Source organism: Zalophus californianus, chromosome 3 (assembly GCF_009762305.2).
Source record: "Zalophus californianus isolate mZalCal1 chromosome 3, mZalCal1.pri.v2, whole genome shotgun sequence".
NCBI classification, from domain to species: domain Eukaryota; kingdom Metazoa; phylum Chordata; class Mammalia; order Carnivora; family Otariidae; genus Zalophus; species Zalophus californianus.
In genome coordinates, this window is record NC_045597.1 from 10,101,557 (window position 1) to 10,118,088 (window position 16,532).

The 16,532-nt window shown below is 38.8% G+C and overlaps 1 protein-coding gene across 2 annotated transcripts in view; it reads right to left on the minus strand.

The window, feature by feature from the left end:
• Positions 1-16,532, minus strand: part of ITGBL1 (integrin subunit beta like 1) — a 207,071-nt gene that overhangs the window by 18,117 nt on the left and 172,422 nt on the right. For both annotated transcript variants that reach the window (XM_027590090.2, XM_027590089.2), the window contains one exon: positions 6,177-6,293. In XM_027590090.2, coding sequence (XP_027445891.1) covers positions 6,177-6,293 — 117 coding nt within the window. The remainder of the gene's footprint in view (positions 1-6,176; positions 6,294-16,532) is intronic.

Sequence of the window (16,532 nt, forward strand, 5' to 3'; positions counted from 1 at the left end):
AAAGCGCATACTATGCATCATATAGTGTTATCCAGGTATGGAGGCATTAGAGTCTAGGTTAAATCCCCCAATTACGTATGTCCCCATTGAACTAGTGGTTCTCCTTCTGGCACATCTGGCTCATTGTCCCCCCCATTCCTTTGTCAATGTCTGCCCTTCAACCATGATTGTAAGCCCCAGTAGATTCAACACCAAATCTCCAGTGCCGGCAAAGAGTAGAGGCTCAATAAATATTTGCTGGATTAATGAAGAAATAAATGATAACTTCAGTTTCAACCAAGCAGAAGTTGGAAGAATTTCCATACGAAAATATTTAATTAGAATTTGAAGTCTGGAGCTAAGGAGAACGGAGCTAAGAAAGCATCTTGAGAGACTGACCTGAAGATGAATGTGGGAGAGGCTGAGATGGCACGAGGACAACAAACAGCAGAAGACATCCAGAATCCATTTCAAGGGAAATACTAAGATTTATGGGTAGGCTCAGGAAGAGGAACAAGGAAAAGAAATGAAGTGGTTATGAGAAGTGGGAGAAGAAACGGGTGGGACAGGTGTTTCTGAGGCCCGGAGGGGAGACAAGTTCATGGGGGTTTCAGAGTAACCACAACCCCTGTGTTTTAATGTGGTCATCTGGAATGAGAATTGAAAATCACCCGGGATTTGGGCAACAAGGATTTATCAATAACCTCAGGGAGAGTCAGTTAGGTGGAATAGCTGGAGGTAGAGCGACTTTCCACGGGCTTAACACTGAACCAAGAAGAATGCTATAAGCATATAGGTCAGAGAGAATGACATCGAGGAAATGAAAAGTATTTAAGGATAAGTGTATGCTTGAGGGGCCGAGCAGGGCTTTCCATGGAATAAGTATGCAATGAGTATTTGCTGATTTAATTATCATTATGTGCTATATGCATGATAAGGTATTACTAAATAAGAAGAGGGGTTTTTCTTATGATAAAGGATATTTTTAGATATACTGAGAAATACAGAAACGTTGGCAATGCATACTGTGGCTTGAGGAACCCCACTGGCCGGTGTCTTCCTAATTGTGCTCTTCCATGCTTGGGGGAATCTACGAGAAGATGCCCTACAGAAGGTACACTGCTGAGTAAGAACCACTGAAAATACTTCTGAGATGCACAGCGGCCACTTGGATTTGGTAGCTCACTGTCAAGTGTAAGGAGAAGGACTGCTTTATGCAAAAAGTAAACAGGAGAAAACACTCGTTCCATCTAAAACTGAACACCAGAAAGTCACAGTTCTGAATAATAAACTGTTGTTACAAAAGGAATTAATAAGCAAACATGGAACCCTGTTACACATCTCACAGAGTTTACAGTAGTCCACAGCATAAAATTCTGCCTTTGTTATGTCTGTCATTCTCTTTATATGCATATATACCAGTAATAATAATATCCAATGTGTGTGGTATATATGTATGTCACATATATGTACGTCACATATATGTATGTCATGTGTATGATACGTATATGCTGGGTACTTTATATGCATTAACTTATCTAATCTTACAGTAACCCTATGAGAGGCATATTATGATCATCATTTTATAGGTGAGAAACGGATGTTTTGTAAACTATCTCAAATAATGTTAGTAAGTGTCAGAGCCAGGGTTGCGGGGAATAAAAACCCCTCCCATCTGCAGTCTTAACTACTGTACTATATTGCCATTTATATTTCTAAATATTAAAGTACATTTACATAAAGGTTCATGGGAAGTCAAGGAACTTGTGATATCCTCATTTGGTTTAGTATGCTGTATACTTTAGTCCTAAAGTTACTGTAGATTCCAACATGTTAATTAATGGCATGTCTCTTACATTTTCTTTCCAGAGAACAGTTGAGACATAGATGAAATTCAAGACTATAATAACCAAGGCTCGAGTAATTCCTCCCTTAAAGCAGTGCACAGAAAAGAAACAAATTAAAATCACAGTACCTTTATTAGCTGGCCCAAGGAAATCACACTCTGAGCCCAAGTGCAAAGCTATGGTGGGAGGGAATGTTCCCAGGGAGAACACGAATTACAGCAGATTCTCATTATCTGAAAATTCTGTATTTGAGAATTTGCGTACTTGCTAAAATGTACTTGTATCCCTGAAATCAATACTCATGAAAATTTTCCAGGTCACTGGGGCACATAGGCAGAATGGTTCACGTTCTCAGCTAAGGTCAAAGAAGATCACCCTCCACCTCTTGTTTCAGCTCTTACACTGTAAATGAGTGTTCTTTCTGCAGTATATTTAGTGCCCTGCTCTTCACATTTTTGTGCTTTTTGCTGATGATTTTGATGTTTAAGATGGCCCCTAAGGAGAGTGCCAAAGTGCTACGTTGTGTACCTAAGTACAAAAAGGCTGTAATGTACCTTCCAGAGAAAGCATCTGCTACATAACCTCCATTCAGGTGTGAGTTATAGGGCTGTTGGCCATGAGTTCAATATTAGCAAATCAGCTATATATTACACAAGGTGCTTTTAGACAGAAACATACATAATACAAGGGCACGTATTGATCTGTTCATGAAAATCCTCTGACCAGACGCAGGAACAGGGCCCCGTATTTCTCTCAGGAACAATGATTCAGTATTCGCTAATTCAGTGTTCACAGCAAACTTATAGACTATAATTACCATGAATAAGAAGAATAGACAGTGTCTTGTTGAGGAATACTAAACAGAGTGTGTGTATGGACTGCAGGTTATACGTAGCTTTTCTAGCTGTAGGTTACTTAGGATAAACATGAGCAGGCCATTGATGGGGACAACTCTCCCTCTCGCTCCTGGAACTATCCCTCCCCAAGCAATAGGAATGACCATCCGGAGTAAAGATTCACAAGTAAATGACAAGAGAAGCAAAAAATACTCACTAGAATATATAAAGATGCATGCATCAGCCCTAGGGAGGAACAGGGGGCAGAATTTAATGGCCTGCCCTGTCACCTGGGCTGGTCAGCTCAAGGAGCTTTGATGAAGCAAAGGGGGTAAGAGAAACACATCATTGTTACCTATGAACAATCTTTTAAAATACTAGTATCATCCTAACCCCAAATTTCTCAAGGACATTATTCAACTATTAAAGTGAAATTATGCATAACCTAAGACATTTTTTTAGGAAAATTCCCAAGACTTTTTCCCTTTAATACTTGAAAAGTATTCAGAGAACTTTGGTCAATAAAATCTTGTTAATAAAATTTAGAATATGAAATTAAATGCATAGGTGATTTTTTTTTTTTTAGAGCTGGTTGCTAAGATTTAAGAAAAAGCACTGAGGGAATGCATCCCATTATAGTGATCAAAGATACCGCACATCTGGCTTCTATCTGTCCACCACTGGCAGGGCTGGGCCCTCTCTTGAGCAGGAGCAACCCTCTCCCCAAACTTGAAAATGCCTTTGTCCTCTGATAATTACGTTCTATGATACCATCTCTATTCGGTAAGATCAACCCCCCCAAGAATCAATTTCTCACTGTGTGAGTAAGGCTCTCCCAAATTATAAGTAAGGCTACAGCAGGGGGGTAAGATGCGTCTGCATGTCTATAGCCATTGTGTAATCTACAGTGTTACATCCTGTCTCAGGAAAGGTTGGATTGGATGGTTGGCAAAATCTAGACAGTATTAAAGAGTAAGACTCTGCTGGTGTGTCCGCCACACCATCCAGAGAACATACTCAGCTCAGCAGGCATGAGAGTTGTAATCCTTTGGCAGATGATATTGTGCCCACCAATACCACCCTTACTGTTTTGGGGACTTCAACATGGCACCACCTGGAATTCTCAGCCCCAAGGTCTTGGCCAGGCAGAGAAGCCTGCTCTGAGATCCCATGTGTACCTCTGAGGCATGCTGGGCGTGGCAGGGGAGCTAAGGCCTCCTAGAAGCAGTCCTCAGCCCATGACTGATGGATAACTAAGAACTGTGTGCTCTACCCGGCTCCCAGGGTTTCATTTCCGGTTCCCAGATGAAGCTCCCGTTGACCACAGCAGTAACAGGATTGATAACACAATCGTAACTGACTGCCTCCACTTTCCCACTCCCCTACCAAAATCTCCTTCACCTTTCCAATAAATTACTTGCATTCAAATCCTTATCTCAGAATCTTACTTCCCACAGAGTTTCTCTACAAAGGGTTCTAGTCTCTGGTCCAATTATATTTCTCATTGTATATCAAATAACTGGTTTTCTGGCTTATACACTGGTCTTTTACTAGTTCGGCTAGTGGAAATCAGCTCCCCCTGGGGCACAGTAACTCTGGGTAGATGGACAAAATACAGACTGTAGACAAGCAGAGTCAAGAATTAGTCTAAAAAAATTATTACCTTGTGAGATATTCTCTCGCTTACCTTGTAAATGTTTGATCTCATCTAGCATGGAGCTATATAGATCTGTTGTCAGCTTTGAGTTCCTCCCCAAAGTCAGAGAGAGAGAGAGAGACAGAGAGACAGATTCACTGGGGGAATGGCATATATAATTTAATGGGTATGTAGAAGTAACAGGTTTCTACAATATCAACCCTTTCAACCAAGTTACCAAGGCAGATGGGCAAGGAGACCCATGTGAGGTAGACACTGCATGTGAGAGACATGACGATGCTCACAAGAGCAAAGGCATGTCAGTGGTTCTTTCTAGGTGCCAGGTGGGCTTTAGGTATCACTGTAAGAATTAAATGAGTTACTAAACATAAAGGCACTTACTGAAAAAAAAAAAAAAAGACTATAATCTACTTAGATATTTCTGGTAACTACCACTGAAGAAAAAAATCGAAGCCAAAAAGAATATAGACAAAAAGTCAAAACAGTTTGATGTCACCCTGGGGAAAACTGTGGTACTGAGAAAGATCTGTGAACTGAACATCAGAGCTCAAATCCAGAGTCTACCACTTTTTAGTTTGGAGACATGAACGCCTCCAACCTCACTCCCTGTTCCATCTGTGACCTGAAGAAAGCAGGAGCAATCTCTCAGGGCTGGGGGAGACAGACACCCGGCCTAAGACCTATTTAAAAAAAGGTCCTTTTCCTTTGGCTTCTGGAGAAAGGAAAGAAGAAAGTATGTTTGCTCCAAAGGCCAGTGTTTTATGGCTGGATAGAGAGAGAACAGAGAGACACGCATGGATGTGAGACAGAGGGTGTCCCCACCTTCCATAAGCTGGATGTGCATTTTGATTTTTTTTCCAGCAACAGCACCCAATTACATTATGATCATTGTCTGAGGAGAGATAGAGTCTTTCAGTAGGCTGGCACAGCCAGTTCACCGGGACTGTACCGGACAGCTGTGCGGAGCTGGAGTTGGCATGCATCACCTCAGACACAGGAAGTCTTGCAAGACTGAAAGAAGGGAATGATAGCAGCCTATCCCCTCGGCTGGGTGGAGCTCAGTAGACATTGTTACATTCAGCCTCGGGACTCCGTGCTGACTGACCTCTTTCTGTCTCGATCTCCCTCTGTAGTTTTTTTTTTTTTTTAACTGTCATTCAGCTCCTGTTGGGTCTCTGAGCCATCATGGAAATGGAGGGTCCATTTTTTGTGATTTTGTAAGTAAACTGAGTGTAATCATACTGCTTTTTTTCACATAGGTAGGTAATACCTCCTTCCCCCCCCCGCCCCGGTTTTTATTAGAGAACAATAAACATCATTTTCAACTGATCAAGTGCAGCAAAACCTGTCACTAACTTCACAGGAGCTAGTATAATCTCAGCGACCTTTTGTTGCCAGCGTACTGTGTGTTTTCACATAGCCCTAAATCAAGGGTCCAAGAAGATAAAGATCATTGCAAACCTAATTATATAATGCTTTTAGGTCTAATTGTATATTGCTTTAAGTTGATCTTCTTTTTAACAGAGTTTCCTTATTTTTTTTTAATATTTTATTTATTTGTTTACTTGAGAGAGAGTGCATGAGCAGGGGGAAGGGCAGAGAGAGACAGAATCCCAAGCAGACTCCCCGAGTGCAAAAGCCCAACACAGGACTCGACCTCAGGACCCTGAGATCATGACTTGAGCTGAAACCAAGAGTCAGAGGCCCAACCGAACGAGCCACCCAGGTGCCCCAGAGTTTCCTTTAAAAAAAAGGAAAAAAAAGAAAACAAGCAAGCAAGCAAGCAGTAGGGTGAGACAGGCAGGCCACCGGGCTGCAGGCGGGCTGCAGGTGGCAGAGAACACGAGGAGAGCTCACCCCCACAGACGGTGCCATCCAGGTCTTCACAGCGGCGGTCATCACACTCACACGTCTTGCCATACACCCTGCGGTCTCCTGGAGGGTAGCAGGTGCACTTGCCGCATTCACATTTACCTGCAAAACGCACAGGGAGAGCACATGGCTTAGGAGCGTCACAGAATCGGCCGGGCTTCCCAAGGACACAAGCACATGGTGAAGCCTGGTTAAACAGTTCAGCAAATAACTTTTCTTACCTGCCTCCGGTAAGCTGAGGCCCAAGCACAAGAGCCACGGAGGCCGGGGGACTGAAGTGACACTTGTTTCATTCATTTTTGAAGACTAATTCAGTTATGAAACCCTCTGGGCATTTCATATTCAACTTCATTTGATGATACCAAAACGTATATATTTTGACTTAATTTAGTATAATGTCATTTAAAAATGTTTTTATATATTTTTATTTTGGGTCTCTTGGCCACATAAGAAAAAAAAATGCTCATTGCTGCATTTCAAGGTGATGTTTTAGGACTATTTATAGGCACCAATTTTATAATTTATAGAACTCATTTTACCATGGAATATCAAAGTGCATGACCTAAATCCCTAAATACCTTTATTATTCTTGACTTAAAATTTTAAAGTATAAACATTTTTTGGAATGAGTTTGGTTCACAGTTTAGGAATTCCTTAACTATTATCATTATGGCTGTCATCATTATTTCTTGGGCTGTAACTATGTGTCAAACACTATAATTCTTTCAATTCCATCATTTTGTTTTCACCATTTCACTCACTGACTAGAATTATCACTATCATTTTACTAAACAGGAAACAGACATACCGAGGCCAAGTTCCTTTCCTATGGCAAACCAGCTCATAAGGAATAGATTCAAAATTTATATCCATCCTCATTAACCTTAAAGTTTGTGCACTTAACCATGAAGCCAGACTGCATCTTAATATACCCAATGCAGCACCACAAGGCTATGAGCAAGAAAATTCCTTTTGCCTGAGGAATTGGCACTGGTTTGGCAGACATTCAGCTGGGTGACTACCCTGAGACATCTGTTACTCTCTGTCATTAGCCCAACCATCATAATTACACACCCACTGAAATGATCATAAGATGCTTTGGGGCTGACCCTCCAATGTTGTTAGTCATTCTGGTGCTGCATTTGTATCTTGTTAAAGAAATTCTGAGTTGGTAGATGATGGAAGAAAGGAAAATTAGTATTTAGAATCATATAATTTCAGAGCTGTAATTAAAGATAATCTAATGCAGTGATTCATAATCTTTTCTGGCAGAAGTGGTAGGGTCACTGTCCCTTTGAGAATCTGGTGAAAGATACTGCAATAGATAGTGGGGTTCTGGCTGCTCTTCAACCAGTCTCTCTTCCCACTTGGAGACAGGCCCAAGTTCAGCAGGAGGCAGAGTCCATCTCCTTCCCTGGTGATACTCCCTCTTCCTATGCCCTGGTGGACAGAAGAGGGACACAGTAGACACTCTTGGCCGGGACTTTGCTTCTTGCGGGTGAGAGCAAAGACACAGGGTCTGTGGCAAAGGACCACGAGCAACAGCAAGCACAGCAGTGAGCAACCAGGAGCTGAGGAACTCCGCACAAAGTAATGGCAGGACGGGCGAGTTGTTGGCAGGGCCTTGCGTCCCTGGGGTGCTGCACAAACTGGTTGTCCACGCTTGCACTCTGCTCCTAAACCCTTCTCATAAAATCCTTCTCCATCCCAGTTAATGAAGTTGGTCTCTGTTGTCCACAGACAAGAACTCTAACTGGTAGACCTCAGATCTCTCCTTGGAAATATATACCAGCACACATTTACTTTTTTGTAAAATGTCAGGAGGATCCATGACTTCCCACAGTTTATTTAACAGATGAGAAAACCCAACCAAGCTGATGCTGAATGATCTGTCTAAGGCCAGTGAAGTAGACATTAGCAGGGTTGGTGCTGGAACCCGTTTTTCCTGATCCCCAGTGACCTTCTGGTCTCCATAAACATATGTGCCATCATCATGGGGTGTGTGTGTGAATGACAACAAAAATCCGGACTCTGGAGACACAGACTAACTATACAATCTTATCAGCAGTACAACCGCATATGGTTAACTAGTCCTTCGTGAGCAGATACGGGAAACATCAACCACATTATTCCTGAGAGGGAATGCAGTCCTAGTTAGCAAGTCAACATAGATTTTTAAGTTTGAGGGTGTATGTTTATGGTGACAATTTTATTAATGTTTTAAGGCATTCAGGAAGTTTCCTGGATATGCATTATTGGTTTCTGTGCCTCTTTGGAAAGGATGATCTAAATACTGGCATACAGGGGCACCTGGGTGGTATAATCCATTAAGCATCTGACTCTTGGTTTCGGCTCAGGTCATGATCTCAGGGTCCTGAGATCGATGTTGGGCTCCGTGCTGGGCGTGGAGCCTGCTTGGGAGTCTCTCTCTCCCTCTCCTTCTGTCCCTCCCCACTGCTTACCCTCATGCTCTCTCTCCCTCTTAAATAAATAAATAAATAAATACATACATACATACATAAATAGTGGCATATCTGTTCAAATATCTACATTTCATTGTTTTCATTATGGATAGTTTGTCTTGTATTTCTTCTATAAAGTTAGATTGCAAAGTGTTCATATTTGGTCGTAGGTCCATTTTTTTCCCCTAGTAGATTGTAATTCATGTATCTTTTTCAAATATCAGATTATAATTAGTCACTTTGCAATTCTTGGTGGTTTTTTTTTTTTTTTGGTCATGTATCTGCTGGAGTTTTCAAAAGCTCTATCAAGCCAACTATTAGCCAAATTACTTTACAGATATAGCTCTAACACAGTTTATAGGCTATAGTACCTTCATATGGAAAGGCAAAAAATCAAGAATCAAGACAGGCTAATGTATTACAGATAGAAAGGTAAAGAAGAGTAAATTGCTCATACAGTCTACATTTTAAAGTGCATTATTTTGCAGTCTTAGTTCACAACTTAAGTCTAGTCACTACTTGCCAAGGTAAATTTCTACTTTACTTGCCAGGTAAGACATATAGAAGACATATACTTGCCAGGTAAATTTCTACTCATCTTTCAAGATCCAAAGTAAACGTCACCAAATCAGTGATACTTGCACCGTCCTCACACACCTGCACAAATACAGCAGAATCAACTGCCTTCTCATGTGTCCTCATGATCTTTGAATCAGTATTTATTGAATAGATGCAATAAACAATAATCACATGTGAATGGTTTAATAATAATATTCCCACAACACATGAGCTTTAATGGTTGAACTTGAATTTAGAATTGGGTCTCTCCCAGAATACATGCGCCTTTCCAATTGCCAGAAAACCTTCATTTGTGTCTCCCACAGTTACATCAATGAAATCTGTCCCACAGCAAGCTCATCCTCTTTATTTACACACATACTTCTCTTCCTGTGTCCTGTTATCAGGAGAAGGTCACCATCATTTGATCTGTCACCAAATCTTAAAAACACCTGATGACACAGTTGATTCCTTCCTTCTTTTAATGAAGTATTCTTCTCCTTCCAATTTGAAATTTCATGAGATCCACTTTTTTTTAAAAAATTAAATTCAATTAATTAACATACAATGTATTATTAGTTTCAGGTATAGAGTTCAGTGATTCATCAGTCTTATATAAGATGCTCATTACATCATGTGCCCTCCTTAATGCCCATCACCCAGTTAGCCCCCCCACGCCTCTCCCTGAGATCCATTCCTTAAAACATGCCTGCGATTATGTAATGGTCTTTCATGTGATAGTCCCCGTAGACCTTCAAGGCAGAGATCAAATTCCTCAACAGAGCTCTCCACACCTGGTCCAACTCACATTTCGAAGCATATGTTCGATGTTCACAGTGCACTCATGTTCAGAGATGTTGCTTTTTGCTCCATTTCTTCTCTCTGCTGTGAGCTCTGCCACTTTCTCTGTACAATCTGACCCACCGTTCGGCCAGCTCAGATCTCCTGTCCTCTATGAAACCTTCCTTGTCATCCCTATTCGGTTCCCTGGAACACGTGTTCTTTCTCTCTGATCCCACAGTAATTTGCTCATACCACTAGTAGATCACTGAATGCAAACTTCATACTGGATAAGTACATGCTTGAATCAGACCCTGAATACTGAACTTTTTGTGGTCCAGGCTGACAGTGAGATTTGTGTCCTGTTGGCAGCCAGCAAATTTCTCTGTTGATGGAGTAGGAAACCCTGACATACAGATTTATTGTCTTTTTTAATAAGAAATTGAGTCCAATCTCTTTCATTTATTTGCTAAATGATATTATTATTTCAATGACTGCTTTAGTGTTGTAAGCTATAAATGTGGCTTCTCAAATGACTATCAATATTCACATAAGTAAGAATGAAGGATAATGGAAGTTGGCATGTCTAGCACTAATAAATGCTATTTTTTTAAACAAATTGAGAGGAAAATCTAAAGAAAGATATACTCAAAGAAATACAAATAAGCCAAGTAATTTTTGAAAAGATAATTCAGGAACAGATGGAAAGGACAGAAATAACTATCTAAGAAATTAATTTAGTCAACATCATCAATGTCATCCAACCAAAGCTTATGTGAACTTTACACTCAGTCTGCCCATTCCTACTAAATTTTTAAAAAGCAGATAATCTTGAAGCACACACAAAAAGTCAGTCCAATGATATCATTTTATAAAGGACTGAAATCCCTATGAATTGTATTTTAAGGCTTATACATTAGCAAAGAGTAATGAACGAAGGCAGCTACCTAGAAGTTCTGATTTAAAAAGATTTTACTTAAACATTTCAAATTTGACACTTCCTTAAAATACAGAAAAACTCTAAGACAACAATGTACAGTTTATAGTGCTATGCACAACTAGTCATTTTAATAAATAAAATATGCCTCACTTTAAATATCATCTTTAATTTAAAATTTCTTACACTCCCTAAGAGAGTTAAACATCTTTTAAACATGTGCATGTTTGCCTTGGAGTACATTCCTCCTAAATATCAGGTTAAAATTTAAAACCTTAATGCACTTACTCCAAAATATTTCTCATATGAAATTCAGCAAATATGAAGACTCTCTTTTGTGCAAAGCACTTGATCAGGAAGTATAAGTCTAAACAAGAGTTATATAAGTCTGTAATTTCTGTTGTCCCCTATAGCTCATTTCATTTCACTAGGTATCAACTCCAGATGAAAGTGTTGGAGAATGATATTTCCAAATATCACAAGCTTAATTGTTTTGAGCATTATTGGCAAAATTTACTATTGTTATTATGAAACTTAAAGGTCAAATATTTTTAATATTTGTTTTTAAAAATCATATGGTCTGTAGATATATAGATTGGAGTTTTCATAACCTTCAGGTAGGAAAGACCATTCAAAACATGACAATAAACCAGAAACATTAAAAAAAATCGACAAGTTTGACCATAAACAATAATTGAAACAAAATAATATTTTAAAAAAATAACATAAGCAAGACTGAAACATAAACACTAAACTGAGACAAAATATTTGCACAGATAAACATATAATAAAAAATGACTATATATATGAGCTCATATATAAATAATCAATAATGTATACCCACAAGAAAAATAGACCAAGGACAAAAATGGATCATTCACAATAGAAATAATAATACACAATGATCATCATCAACAGCAAGTCACTTATATTACTTAGTAAGTCTCATGGAAATAAACTGCAAATTTAAAATAGTTATACTTTGAAGGGAAGTCACCTGGTTCACTAAAATACTTGAAAATTCTGAAATTTTATGCTAGTAAGATTTTATCTGATATAGCCTGGAGAAACCCTCATTTATGGTGTTTTGGGTTTTGCCTACAAGATGCTTCAAGGTATATGCAAATAAAATAACATTATTTTAATACTAAGAAGTAGGACTAAGTAGGACTGTCATTCTACATATAGGGTAACTCTGTACCACTAAATTATAAGATGAAAAAAAAGAGCAGCTTGACACCTTTATAAAAGGTAGACTGACTCATTTATATTTTTAGAAACTAAAAGATTAAAACTGTATTTATTTACCCTGATTTTTATAGCAGCATTATCAACAATGCCACACTCTGGAAAGAGTCCAAGTGTCCATCAACTGATCGATGAATAAAGAAGATGTGGTATATATATATATATATATACACACACACACACACACACACACACACACACAATGGAATAGTATTCAGGCATCAATTAGAATGAAATCTTGCCTTTTGCAATGATGTGGATGGAGCTAGAGTGTATTATGCTAAGCAAAATAAATCAGAGAAAGACAAATACCATTATTTCACTCATATGTGAAATTGAAGAAAAAAACAAATGAACATGGGCTGGGGAAAGAGAGGGAGGCAAACCATAAAACAGACTCTTAACTATACAGAACAAACTGAGGGTTGCTGGAGGAGAGGTGAGTGGGGGGGATGGTCTAGATGTGTGATAGGTATTAAAGAGGACACTTATTGTGATGGGCACTGGGTGTTGTATGTAAGTGATGAATCACTATATTGTACAACTGAAACTAATATTGCACTATATGTTAACTAATTGGAATTTAAATAAAAAATTTGAAACTAAAAACACCCAACCTTACTGATTAATTTCACTAGTTTTTATCCTTGTTAACTGCCAGAGCACAGTTATGGTAGAAATATTCATTTAATTATTTCATAAAATCAGAGATTGTTAGAGATGGAAAATCATGGAGGATGATCAAGTCCAACTAGCCCTACAATTTATGGATAAGGAAAATGAACTCTGGGAGTGAGATAGCATGTGACTTTTTCAAGGTCATACAATGAAAAGGGATCCATAGGTCGTCTCTCAAGGTCACAGAATGAGTGAGGGGATGGAAAGCTTAACTCATTCCTCCATCATTTCTAGAACTATTGTTGATTGCCCTTTTTAATAGTCAAGGATGCTCAGGTGACTCTCTCCTAATGAAAATGGAGACATATCTGTCAGCATTACCTGAAGAAAAGATAGTCATCTCTGGTACAAGTTATTTTTTCCAAAACTAATATTAGCCTAATGATGTGAAATTGTGAAAGTGACATTTGTTTTTCAAGCTCTATCTCTTCCTCCTTTTCTTCTTTCTTCCCCTCCTTTTCTTCCTCTCGTCCTTTGTCCCCCAACCAACCACCCCATCTCTCTCTCTCATACACACACACACACACACACACACACACACACACACACACACACACACACACACACCATATTTGTTCCCTCCCTCTTTCTTCCAGGTATTTCTTTTCTTCTTGGATTCCTCTTCTTACACAATCTTAACCGTATCAAATCTCTCAGTCTTTAGACTTTGTCTTCTCCTCCCACCACTCTCTTCAAACTTCTCTTTCTAAGGTGTCAGGTCTCCACAGGGCACAGCCTTCAAATCATCAGGGACTAGTTACTGTATGCCAGATGAGGAGCTACAAAGATAAACAAAACAGATGCTCCTCCTAATCTCATGGATTAACAGGGAAGAGTCCCTTCATGAACTAATTGGGTAAACCCATACTTCATTAGGTGTTAATGACCAACTGAATCTTCTCCATTTCCACTAGTAATAAGCTCGTGCATTTGTGAAGGAGTACAAATCTGGACTTTTCAGATACCAACATGGTAGATGTATGGACCTGAATTGCAACTGTTAAAGACTGAAAACATCTCCAGAAACCATAACTGAAAACACAACACACAACCACACACACAAATCATTTCCACCCCATATGCTCTCATTTGAGGTGTTTAGGTGGAGACTGATTCTCACATCCTTCAAACTACACCACATAGCTAACACATATTCTTGCTCAACAGTAGACGCAACTGGGCTCATCAGCCTTGAATATCTGTGTCAATTTGATCACTCCCTCATTCACTCAACAAACACATTTTGAATATCAACTATGGATCAAGTATTATGTTAGGTACTGAAGATACAAAATTAAGGACATTTAAAAACTTTTAATAGTGGAGGGAATAAAGGTAAAACACACTAGCACACATACCTGGCAGGGTTAGAAAAAGTTCCGGGTAAAGGTGACCTGGGAATGAGTCTCAAAGTGTTTGTTAAGATGTCAGTAAGGTAAAGAAAAAGGGAAATACATTTTATGGCACTGATACAACAAAAAGCATGGGCTCTGACATTAAATAAATCTAGATTCTAATCTTGGGATGTCCACTGTTAAATGTAATTCCTTGGAAGACCAAGTTAAACCTAATTTATCATGGTTGTGTGATGGGAATAATCATAAAACTGATAAGGTTATTGTAAAGGCTAAATGTTGTAATGCATATAAAGTACATAAGGCAGGGCCTGGCATATGCTAAGTGCCCAATAAACAATAGATATTGTTTACATTTTTAAAAGAGAAAACACGTTGGGAGACTTGAATCTCAGGCACTCACATAAAATCCATTCCTTTCCTATTCCATTTCTCTAGACAAAAAAACAAACACCTGTATTTCCAGATCCAGAATGAGATTAACTAAGAGCACTGTATTATCGAATGAACCTGCTAGTGTGGTAACAGCAGGCACACTCTCTATGACCTTATTTTCCTTTACTCTTTAAAATGGTAAAAACCACACTTGCAGTACACGCTCAATAGCTAGATAGTAATTAGAGGCTCACATGAAACAGAAAAGAGATTAGCACTTTACTAACACAGTCCTCTTTTGCCTAAAATAATAGGTTTACCATAGCAACCTGATTGCACTAGAAAAACTCCTGCCAAATGCATCCTAAGTTCTCCTGAAATTTCTATGAGGAGGAATTAAACACTTGAGAACTATAATATTCCGTACCATTTCATCTAAGTACAAATATTTTTGTGTGCAAGAATGAAGTAATCTTCCATCAGACATTTGAAAGTGAAGAGGCACCTTCCCCTTCCCATTTCAAAATGGGTGCCGAGATGTCTTATAATTCAAGCCACATTGACATCACAATTACCAACCAAGGAAGAGTTGCTCATGACTTTTAAAAACATGGATAAATGTCAATTCTTCTGTCTGTACTTTCTTAGTACACAAGGATTAAAGTAATCAGTCATGGACTATGTGAGGAAAGAAGACACTTAAGCAAACGTAGTACTAATATAATTTTCTGTGGTCTGCCCTAGAGTGTCTAAACTAGAAAATGGGAAATTGGTACACCAGCTGTCACTTTTCTCTAAGGGTTTTCCAATGTGTCGAACAAAGTGTCACAGAGGAGGTCTATTGGACCTCTAAATTAGATTATCTCATTATTTCAACCTTAAGATCATTTCTAAAATAACAATTACTCAAGATTCATTTTTTTCTAACAAAATATCTATAAATTAGGAAGCAATATCACACTCATTTGCCAGTGTAACCCAGAAACCAATCAGCAGGTCCAAGGTTTAAAAGTCAGTGAATGACTGAGGTTAGGAAATGTGGAGCTTAAGTAATTGATCAGTGTGGCCCATCATGAGGTGGCCAACATCAATTGAAATCAGAATCTCCTTCTTCCTAGCTGGTGAACCCATTAACTACACAATGGACAGTCCCTTGTTTCAGAAACAAGATTTAGGGATTCTGCAAACATAAATCCTATCACATCCAAGCCTATTCTTGGTATTGACTTTAATTATTCCATTCTAGGTCATAAATAAACATATACAACTGTAATTCACCATGAAAGACTCTGTGGGACAAATGCCCTAAGACAGTCACAGGTAACAAATGCCATTCACCAGTATGAGTGCTGTGGTTGACAGAATCAGAGAAATGTTTTTATGGAAAGTCTCTTGAAAATAAACTTTATTTGGGCAATGTAAGGGTAGTGTGGAATCAGGCCATAGTCACTTTTAAATTCTTGGTTTTTGTCACTTTCAAAAAAAAAATCAAAAGTGTGAGTGAATATATCACTTCCTTAACACATATTTCAGGAGTGCTAATTAAATTGATTTGAAATAAGTGTGAAATTTCTTCCCACATCAGGGATAATTAGGAAATTTATTTAATAATTTGAACAATGAGATTCATATCACAATACATAATATGTTTTCCATCAACAACAAGGTAGGCTTTTAAAATTAAGAAAAAATAAACCAAAAAGAAATATTTTCTACTAATAACTTAGTTTGTATTTTTTTTAAGGTTTTATTTATTTAGTTGAGAGAGAGAAAGCTAGCGAGAGCATGAGCTGGGGAAGAGGTAGAGAGAGAGGGAGAAGTAGACTCGCCACTGAGCAGGAAGCCTGATGCAGGACTCGATCCCAGGACCCTGGGATCATGACCTGAGCTGAAGGCAGATACTTAACTGACTGAGCCACCCGGGTGCCCCAGTTTGTATTATTTTTTG